Source organism: Globicephala melas, chromosome 1, assembly GCF_963455315.2.
Source record: "Globicephala melas chromosome 1, mGloMel1.2, whole genome shotgun sequence".
Taxonomy (NCBI): Eukaryota; Metazoa; Chordata; class Mammalia; order Artiodactyla; family Delphinidae; genus Globicephala; species Globicephala melas.
The window spans coordinates 24,393,826-24,405,223 of NC_083314.1; the positions used below are offsets into that span (position 1 = coordinate 24,393,826).

Here is an 11,398-nt window from a genome sequence, read left to right on the forward strand (position 1 = left end):
AATTCAAGGGGGGGGGGATGTCTCTCTCTCTTTTTTGTTTATGGAACAGAACGAAGCTCTGACGTTATCAGGAGCCCCGTGCTCCTCCTCCTGGCCGCTAACAGGGTTGGGGAGCTCGAGGGGCACCCAGGGAGAGAAGCTCTCATTTCAGGCGACTGAAACCCCTCAGCCGGGAGAAGGGGGCTTGGGGATGAGAGCCGCGGCGGTGGGGCCGAGACCGGGGTCCCGGGGCCCCGTCCCAGTCGCCCCCTTTACCCAGTTTCATGGCAGCCCTCTCCAGGACTCGCTGCAGCTTCTCCCGAGAACGGCCCGCCACAGCCCAGGGCAGGCGGGAGCTCCGCTCCGGGGACATCTGCTCCCGGGCCACCTCCTCGGTCACGAACTGGCCGGTAAAGCCAGAGGCGCCGAACACCACCAGGTGGAAAGGCCTCTGCTGGGTCGCCATTACGAGCCCACGGCGATGCAAGGACCAGGATGGCCTGAGTCCACGGCGCCTGCGCCTCAAGCAGCGACTCCAGGACCCGGCGCAGCAACCGCCTCCTCCGCGGCCGCTGCGGTCTCCGCTGCCTGCGCGCCGCGTTCCCGAAGGCCCGCGCGCACCGCTGCGCCAAGGCCCCGCCCACACCGCCTTTTGCCGGCGGCGCCAGTACGCCTCCTCCTTCTCCTCTGGGGTGGGTCCCGCGTTGCTGCTGCTGGCTGCCCTGGCTCGCGAGGCCTGTGTGCTTGCGGGGCTGGCGGCAGCAGGCGACGGCCCATCCTCCGCCCCGTTGTGGGTCCTGCATAGCTCTGACTGCCCCAGGCGTCGTATCTTTTCGTTCTCCCGAAGGTTGTAGGGAGATACGCAAAGAGAGAGCTCACGAAAACCTTCTGACGGCTGAGAGCACTTCCCGCGCCGAACCCCCCCCCCTTTTTTTTTTATTTTCGAAGCACGTTGTCCAAGGGGGTGTCTGCGGAGCCAGGTGTAGGGTGGACACTGAGTCTGGGGTCCGCCTTCTGTCGTAGGCCCCGCCTCCACCGCCTCGGTGTCCGTCACCTCCGGGACGCCCTTGGTGATGCGGCACACAGTTAATGGTGAACCTCCGCCGGAAAGAAACTCCCAGAATTGTCGTGCCTATTGAGCTGCGAGGTAAAGGTGAATGGTGGTTCAGGACGTCCTCGAAATGCAGAAGAAATCAAAAGTTTCTTGAGCAGTCGTTATTTATATAGCCAAAAACGTTTTAATATAAATAAACGAATAAGTGAATACATAAATTAATGGGGGAGAAGAGACATATCTCCCAGTACAGAGGCATTCCAAATAATTTGTCATTATGACCTTCTCCAGGAGAAGAGTTTAACTCCTTCCCCTTTGAATATAGGCTTTGCTTAGTGACATACTTTAAAGAGAAGAATGTGGAAAGGGGGAGGAGGGGTGGGAAAGAGAAACCAGGTAAAAATTACCCTGGGCAAATGATCAAGGTTAACATCATCAATACATCATGTTGATAGCACACATCCCTAATATGATGTGATAAGGATGATAGATACTTCATCTCTGTCGGGTTCCTCCCCCAAACCCATAACCTCATTCTAACCATGTTGAATATTCTAGAAGATACCTGCCCAATACTCCCCAAAATATCAAAGTCATGAAAAAACGGGTGGTAGGAGAAACTGTCAGTTACTAAAGGAGCCTAAAGGGACATGATGACTAAATGTAACGTGGTATCCTGGATGGGACCCTGGAACAGAAAAAAGACATGAAAGAAATCCTAGTGAAATCCAAATAAAGTGTGCTTAGCTAATCGCAATGCACCAATATTGGTTTCTTAGTTGTGACAAAGGTACCAAAGTAGAGTTAAATGTTAACAGTAGGGAAGACTGGTGAGGGGTATAGAGAATGCTCTGTACTATCTTTAACTTTTCTGTAAATCTAAAACGATTGTAAAATTTAACATGTAATTTTTTTTTAATAATAGGAGTGATTTTAAGACATTTTATTTATTTATCTATGGCAGCGTTGGGTCTTCGTTGCTGTATGCGTGCTTTCTCTAGTTGCAGTGAGCGGGGGCTACTCTTCGTTGAGGTGCGTGGGCTTCTCATTGCAGTGGCTTCTCTTTGTTGCATGAGCTCTAGGTGCAGGGGCTTCAGTAGTTGTGGCTCACTGGCTCTAGAGAGCAGGCTCATTAGTTGGGGCGCATGGGCTTAGTTGCTCCACGGCATGTGGGATCTTCCTGAACCAGGGCTCGAACCTGTGTCCCCTGCATTGGCAGGCAGATTCTTAACCACTGTGCCACCAGGGAAGCCCCAACATACAATTTAAGAAGAATTTTGTGCATTTGTATCAGATGCGTGTAAATATGTCATCTCGTATAATGCTATTCATCAAGCATTTCCAGAGAGCTTATGTTTGTCAAACTCTGAAATAGATCCTGGGAATACAGTGATTCCCTAATTGGGGGATAAATAGTTTAATTGCAGTACACGTGGCAAATGAAGGAAGGAACTATCTCTAGGGCAGAAGAAACAAGAGAAGCGTGTGCTAGGTTACATGCTGTTGATGATGCCCAGCTATGCCAGGGACCCCTGCGTGTGCAGTCATGGGTACAGTTCACTGAAGAGGGAGTCTTCCAAGGGAACTTGACTTTGATTTCAATTAGTAGAGCTTAGATATAGAAGGATTGAGAGAAGGACAGGTGTTTGTTTATTCATCCAATAAACATTCAGTGTGTGTGTGTCATATGTACCAGATCCAGAAGCCAGGGCCAGATTTTGAAGTAAAGTTATATTAATAACCCTCATTAAAATATGAATAGATGGATGCTTTTTAAATCATGAAATATATTAATCATACAAAAATGGTAAAGCCAATAACAAATATGTACCCACCACACAACTTAAGAAAACTATTCCATGGAGTGAGGCTTCTGGGTACCCATCCCTGAACACATTTCCTTCCCTACCCTCTAGGTGGCCACTTGCCCCAGTTTGGTTTTATCATTCTTGTACATGTCTCCTTGAGCACATGTGCAAGGGAATATTTTAATACATATCTAGGAATCAAAATAGTCCTAGAATATGCACATTTGAGATGTAATCAAACTGCTCTCCAGAGCAAATGTACTGATTTACACTCTCAGCAGGATATGAGAATTCTGTGTTGTTTAATCTATGCCAAAACTGGGAATTGTCAGACTTTGAATTTTTGTCCCTCTGGTGATTATAAAATGGTACGTGTTCAAGAATTTATTGAACACCTGTTACATGCTAGACACTAGGAATAAAATACTGAGGATACTGCAATAAACAAACCGAAGGCTCTGCCTTCATGAAATTTACATTCTAGTGCAGTAGACTATCAATAAAAAATAATCGTACACATATGCACGTTTGCAAAAATATTTGTCCAAGCATGCTCATTGCAGCATTATTTGTAATAAGAAGAAACTGAAACAACTGCAGTGTCCTTCATTAGAGGATGTGTTAAATAAAGCACAATATCCTATCCACTTAATAGAAACTATGCATGTAAAATGAATGAGGTAGGTCCATGTATAGTGGCATGGAAAATTGTTCAAGATATATTGTAAGTGAAAAGAACAAGTTTCCTAACAATCTGAGAGCATAAATCCTTTGTTAAAGATGAAAATGGGGCTCCCCTGGTGGCACAGTTGTTAAGAATCCGCCTGCCAATGCAGGGGACACGGGTTCGAACCCTGGTCCAGGAAGATCCCACATTGCCACGGAGCAACTAAGCCCGTGCGCCACGACTACTGAGCCTGTGCTCTAGAGCCCGTGAGCCACAACTACTGAAGCCCACAGGTGGGCTTAGAGCCTGGGCTCCGCAACAAGAGAAGCCACGGCAATGAGGAGCCTGCACACCGCAACGAAGACCTAACACAGCCAAAAACTAAATCAATTAAATAAATTTTTTTAAAAAGATGAAAATTACTTGTGTATATTGTTGACTGAAAAAAAAAGGCACAACTTGAGAGTTGTGAGTTAAATTTTATTTGGGGCCTAATAAGGACTGTAGTCCGGGACACAGCCTCTCAGATGGCTCTGAGGAACTGATCCCAAGAGGAAGGAGGGAGGTCAGTATCTATGTGATTTTAGTGAAGGGGGATCAAATCAAGCACACATTTTGGCAGAAGGTTGCTGCTTGTCACCAGAAGGTTGCTGTTAGTCACGAGGAATAGATGTCTCTGTTAATGATTTTAGTGCTTTTCTAGGTATGAGAAGATGCAAGAAATTGGGCTCATAAAATCTTCTTCTAAAAATATCTGACTATCTGAAGGCCTGTTCTGCCAGGTTTTCCCAGAGCACAGAGTGTCTCATTCCTGATCTCTGCCCTGAAATTCTTTCAGAGTGTGTTGAAGATCAGTGACTACTGAGGCTAGTGACCTCATTCTTGTAGAACCAGATGGTGAGTGACAATTTTTAGTTGGCAGTATGCATACAAAATGTTGGAAGAATATATGACAAATCTTAATTTTAAAAAAGAGCTGTAACAAAACCTAAAAGAATAATGTGAACTGTTGGTGGGGTGTGCACATAGGAGATAAATTGAATACACTGCTGTGTTCACATCCTTTACTATTGCTCTTTCAACACTGTGTCCAAACCGGTTCCCTTCTTTCACCGGCCGTTTTAGAGGCTCCTCTGTGGCTGGATGTAGCAAACTGCTATCTAGTTTCCTTTCCTCTGGATGCAGAGGTGCTTTGGGCACTGCAGGTGGTAGCGCAGGCTGGGCTCACTTTCTAGTGCGGCCCCTGCTTCCTCTCAAACCCCTGTTGTCCGTGTGTTCTGCATCACTCCCTGTGTTTATCTGTTCCCTGATACAAGTGATAATGAGATACTGTGCTTCCCACCATCCCTTAATTTTAGAATGAAAAAGTGGGCCTAGAATCTAGCACTTCACTTGATGAATTGAGAATTTGACTATGCAGAGCTGTCAGATAACTGGTAGGTGGCTTGAGGTCACTAGGTCCCAGCTTTAGGACGTTCACTCCCACATGAGTGCTGAGTGAGTTCAGCACTCACCCAGGCTAGGCAGCTAGGCAGTAGCTTTTGAGCTTGAACACCTATGTGTGAACAAATTCTTTAGCACCCGAGTCACACTTCATCCCCTTGGGAGCAGTTCGGGGTCAGCTAGAGCCCCAGAAAAGACAGACCCTCACCAGCATGACTGGAGGGCTGGGGGCAGGCTGGCCTACGCAGTGTGCTTAGAAGGTAGCTCCTCACTAGCTGCTATCCTCGGCTTCTCTTATTTTCCCTTTGTCACCAGGTCTCAGCAATTTACAGAACTCTCCCTCCTTTCCTTCCTTCCACCTGTCATCTTTGCTTCTGAATAAGAATCATTTGTGTAACACCAATACTTACCTTAAGAAAGACATGCATTATGTGGTTGTAATCAAACCTGATGCTTTCAGACGAGATCGGGCGCGTTCAGGGTGGTATGGCCGTAGACCAAACCTGATGCTTTCAGATGACCTACTTACATCTTCAATGTGGAAAAGATTAAGAACAAAACGAATTCATCTAAACTTCTGGGCAATCCAGTTGACTTTTAAATGTAAGGATGGAATTCCAAACACAACACATTCAGCTATATGACAGAAAGTAAAGCTATGGATATGGTATTTTGTGAATGATAAAAGAAAACCTTACGTTAAAAAAAAAAAAGAACTGTAAAATGCTTAAAAACATACCTTACACATATTAGTCAATAATTGTTAGCTATTGTTAATAGTAATAGTGATAATTACTGAGAAGTAGGTTTGTATGAATTACAGAACAGGAAAGGGACTTATACTTTCCACTTTTTTAACCTTTTTATACTGTATAAACTTTTGTTTTTTAACAGCAAGTATATATTACTTTTATGATCATACTTTTTAAAAAGGAGGAGGAGGGACTTCCCTGGTGGCTCAGTGGTTAAGAATCCGCCTGCCAATGCAGAGGACACGGGTTCGAGCCCTGGTCCAGGAAGATCCCACATGCCGCAGAGCAACTAAGCCCGTGCACCACAACTACTGAGCCTGCACTCTAGGGCCGGTGAGCCACAACTACTGAGCCCATGTGCCACAACTACTGAAGCCCATGCACCTAGAACCCGTGCTTTGCAACTTCAGTGAGAAGCCCGCACACCACAACAGAGTAGCCCCCGCTCGCCACAACTAGAGAAAGCCCACACACAGCAACAAGGACCCAATGCAGCCAAAAATTAATGAATTAATTAATTTTTTAAAAAAGTATGCCACGCCAGGCATCAGTTGTTTAAAAAAAAAAAAAAAAGCAGCAGGAGCTGGCTTTGCAGAAGGGGTTGAGGAGCAGCTGTGGGGATCACCCCTGATCATTTGCAGTCCTGCCACTGAGGCCAGGTCCCTGTTGCCACCAGGGCAGGTTTTTTGGTCCACTGTAACAATAATGCGAATGAATCTCACAAACATTAACTTGAGCAAAGAAAGTCAGGCAAAGAAAGAGCACATCTGTATGATTCCATTTATGTGAATTTCCAAACCAGGCAAAACCAATCTATGGTGACAGGAGTCTTGGAAGGATTTGCTCTTGTGTTGAGCAGTCCCAGAACGTCAGGCTCTTTTTTTTTTTTTTAATTTACTTTATTGAACTATAGTTGATTTACAGTGTTGTGTCAGTTTCTGGTATACAGCAAGGTAATTCAGTTACACATATATAAATATTCTTTTTCATATTCCTTTCCATTATGGTTTATTACAGGATACCGAATATAGTTCCCTGTGCTATGTAGTAGGACCTTGTTGTTTTTCCATTCCATATATAACAGTTTGCATCTACTAATCCCAAACTCCCCATCCATCCCTCCCTCCCCCGCCCTCCCCCTTGGCAACCACAAGTCTGTTCGTAAATAAGTTCATTTGTGTCCTGTTTGAGATCCCTCATATAAGTGATATCATGGTATTTGTCTTTCTCTTTCTGGCTTCCTTCACTTAGTATGATAATCTCTAGGTCCATCCATGTTGCTGCAAATGGCATTATTTCATTCTTTTTTATGGCTGACTAGTATTCCATTGTATCTATATACCATATCCGTTCATCTGTCAATGGATGTTTAGGTTGTTTCCATGTCTTGGCTATTGTGAATAGTGCTGCTATGAACATAGTGGTGCATGTATCTTTTCAAATTATAGTTCTGTCCACATATATGCCCAGGAGTGGGATTGTTGGATCATATGGCAACTCTATTTTTAGTTTTTTAAGGAACCTCCCTGCTGTTTTCCATAGTGGCTGCACCAATTTATATTCCACCAACAGTGTAGAAGGGTTCAGGCTCTTCTTATAGTAATCCTCCATCTGAAGGATTTCCAAGGAATTCCTCCTTTCCAGGGACCAGCATAGAGGTTCATTTCAGCCCAAAGGTTAGTACAAAGAAGAAGGGAAGACACCTCTTCTACTAGAGAAGATAGGTTGACTTGTGGACAAGGCTGCTAGCCACCATCTTCACAAAGTCAGAGACCCAGCCCTCTGAGGCTCAGAGGTGAAGGGTAGGAAGTGGGGGGAGGGGATTGAGAAGGGAGAATTCCTGGAGCATCAGCTGTGAGTGGTTGCTAGGTAACAAGGATTTTCTCCTTGAGCAAACACTAGCCAAGCTCCTCTGAGCCCTCTTCACAGCTAGGCCTCAACCTTGGCCTATAAAGACTTGAACAAACACTAACATAGTTTATAACAGCTCAAGGATGCAGCCCTAGGATGACACCACACTCCCTTACAGTGCCTGCAGGAGAAAAATCAAGGCTGCCAAAGTAATTTACCGTTTGTTCCAGCCAACACCTGAGGATAGGGCCTCTGTCTACCAGCCTCTGTGGGAGGGTAAGAGCCTAACTTCAGAAAGCACCAATTAGCAAGCCCAGATTGGTTACAGAGGGACCAGCCGCTTACCACATTTTGTAATTTTTCACTTCCCTGACTCTACTGAGCCCCTGCTCACTTCCCTCCCTATTCCCTCCTGCTCCCTTTAAAATATCCAGACAACTCTACTGAGTTCAGTTCACACTGGACTTTTTTCACTATTGCGATAATATATTACTGATTAAACTCCATCCTTATACATTAACTCATATCTGGCTTTGTTCATCTTTGATGAAGTAAACCAGAAAGAGACAAAGAAACATCTAGGTAGTTCTAAGTGTCCATTTGAAGCTGAAAAAAGAAGAAAACCAACTTGCACTGTGCAGGTTGTGCTGCAGCACTTTGGAGCCCAGCAGGCAGAAAGCAGACGTGGGCATGACCCACCTGAGGACATGGTGTGGCAGTTATGGCTAGATATGAAGGGGGAAGAGAGACCTTCAAGATGGCGGAGGAGTAATACATGGAGATCACCTTCCTCCCCACACACAAACACATCAGAAATACATCTACACGTGGAACAACTCCTACAGAACACCTACTGAATGCTGGCAGCAGACATCAGACTTCCCAAAAGACAAGAAACACCCCACGTACCTGGGTAGGGCAAAAGAAAAAAGAAAAAACAGAGACAAAAGAATAGGGATGGGACCTGCACCTCTGGGAGGGAGCTGTGAAGGAGGAAAGGTTTCCACACACTAGGAAGCCCCTTCACTGGTGGAGACGGGGGGTGGGAGGGGGGAAGCTTCAGAGCCACAGAGGAGAGCACAGTAAAAGGGGTGCAGAGGGCAAGGTGGAGAGATTCCCGCACAGAGGACTGCTCCCGACCAGCACTCACCAGCCCAACAGGCTTGTCTGCTCACCCACTGGGATGGGTGGAGGATGGGAGCTGAGGCTCGGGCTTCGGAGTTCAGATCCCAGGGAGAGGACTGGGGTTGGCTGCGTGAACACAGCCTTCAGGGGGCTAGTGCAACACAGCTAGCTGGGAGAGAGTCCAGGAAAAACTCTGGAACTGCCTAAGAGGCAAGAGACAATTGCTTTGGGGTGCACGAGGAGAGGGGATTCAGAGCACCACCTAAATGAACTCCAGAGATGGTCGCGAGCTGCGGCGGCACAGCTATCAGCACAGACACCAGAGATGGGCATGAAACGCTAAGGCTGCTGCTGCAGTATCCACCAAGAAGCCTGTGTGCAAGCACAGGTCACTATCCATACCTCCCTCCCAGGAGCCTGTGCAGCCCGCCACTGCCAGGGTCCCGTGATCCAGGGACAACCTCCCTGAGAGAACACACAGCACGCCACAGGCTGTTGCAATCTCATGCTGGCCTATGCCGCTGCAGGATCGCCCTGCATTCCATACCCCTCCCTCCCCCCGGTCTGAGTGACCCAGAACCCCCTAATCAGCTGCTACTTTAACCCGGTCCTCTCTGGGTGGGGAAAAGATACACTCAGGCTACATACACGCAGAGGCAGGGCCAAAACCAAAGCTGAACCCCAGGAGCTGTGTGAACAAAGAAGAGAAAGGGGAACTTCTCTGTGCAGTCTCAGGAGCAGTGGATTAAATCTCCACAGTCAACTTGATGTACCCTGCATCAGTGGAATACCTGAATAGACAATGAATCATCCCAAAATTGAGGCAGTGGACTTTGGGAGCAACTGTAGACTTGGGGTTTGCTTTCTGCATATAATTTGTTTCTGGTTTTATGTTTCTCTTAGTTTAGTATTTAGAGTTTATTATCATTGGTATATTTGTTTATTGATTTGGTTGCTCTCTTCCGTTTTTTAAAAAAATATTTTTTTTCCTTTTTCTCTTTTCGTGAGTGTGTATCTGTATGCTTCTTTGTGTGATTTTGTCTGTATAGCTTTGCTTTTACCATTTGTCCTAGGGTTCTGTCTGTCCATTTTTTTGTTTGTTTGTTGTGTTTTTTTAATATAGTTTTTAGCACTTGTTATCATTGGTGGATTTGTTTTTTGGTTTCCTTGCTCTCTTCATTCTTTCTTTTTTTATTACGCTTTTATTTTTAATAATTTTTTTTATTTTCATAACTTTATTTTATTAGTTTTCTTTCTTTCTTTCTTTTTCTCCCCCCCCCCCCTTTTCTTCTGAGCTGTGTGGCTGACAGGATCTTAGTGCTACGGCCAGGTGTCAGGCCTGAGCCTCTGAGGTGGGAGAGCCAAGTTCAGGACATGTGTGCACCAAAGACCTCCCAACCTCACGTAATACCAAACAGCAAAAGCTCTCCCAGAGATCTCCATCTCAACACTAAGAACCAGCTCCACTCAATGACCAGCAAGGTATAGTGCTAGACACCCTATGCCAAACAACTAGCAAGACAGGAACACAGCCCCACCCATTAGCAGAGAGGGTACCTAAAATCATCATAAGTTCACAAACACCCCAAAACACACCACCAGACGTGGTCCTGCCCACCAGAAAGACAAGATCCAGCCTCATCCAACAGAACATAGGCACCAGTCCCTTCCACAAGGAAACCTACACAACCCACTGAACCAACCTTACCCACTGGGGGCAGACACCAAAAACAATGGGAACTATGAACCTGCAGCCTGTGAAAAGGAGACCCCAAATGCAGTAAGTTAAGCAAAATGAGAAGACACAGAAATATGCAGCAGATGAAGGAGCAAGGAAAAAACCCACCAGACCAAACAAATGAAGAGGAAATAGGGAGTCTACCTGAAAAAGAATTCAGAGTAATGATAGAAAGGTGATCAAAAATCTTGGAAATAGAATGGAGAAAATACAAGAAACGTTTAACAAGGAATTAGAAGAACTAAAGAACAAAAAAACAATGATGAACAACACAATGAATGAAATTTAAAATTCTCTAGAAGGAATCAATAGCAGAATAACTGAGGCAGAAGAATGGATAAGTGACCTGGAAGATAAAATGGTGGAAATAACTACTGCAGAGCAGAATAAAGAAAAAAGAATAAAAAGAATTGAGGACAGTCTCAGAGACCTGAGACACATTAAACACACAAACATTTGAATTCTAGGGGTGTCTGAAGAAGAAGACAAAAAAAGGGGGGACTGAGAAAATATTTGAAGAGATTATAGTTGAAAACTTCCCTAATATGGGAAAGGAAATAGTCAATCAAGTCCAGGAAGCACAGAGAGTCCCATACAGGATAATTCCAAGAAGAAACACTCCAAGACACATATTAATCAAACTATCAAAAATTAAATACAAAGAAAACATATTAAAAGCAGCAAGGGAAAAGCAACAAATAACATATAAGGGAATCCCCATAAGGTTAACAGCTGATCTTTCAGCAGAAACTGTGCAAGCCAAAAGAGAGTGGCAACACATAGCTAAAGTGATGAAAGGGGGAAACCTACAACCAAGATTACTCTACTCAGAAAGGATCTCATTCAGATTTGACAGAGAAATTAAAAACTTTACAGACAAGCAAAAGCTAAGAGTATTCAGCACCACCAAACCAACTTTACAACAAATGCTAAAGGAACTTCTCTAGGTGGGAAACACAGGAGAAGGAAAAGACCTATAAT

At 45.1% G+C, this 11,398-nt stretch overlaps 1 protein-coding gene across 1 annotated transcript in view; it reads right to left on the minus strand.

The window, feature by feature from the left end:
- The window catches only part of SCCPDH (saccharopine dehydrogenase (putative)), a 41,033-nt gene extending 40,069 nt beyond the window's left edge, over positions 1-964 (minus strand). Inside the window, 2 exon segments of the mRNA XM_030868507.3 lie at positions 256-481; positions 483-964. Of these exon segments, the coding sequence (XP_030724367.2) occupies positions 256-481; positions 483-782 (526 nt within the window). The 5' untranslated portion in view covers positions 783-964.
- Positions 965-11,398: the final 10,434 nt, after the last annotated feature.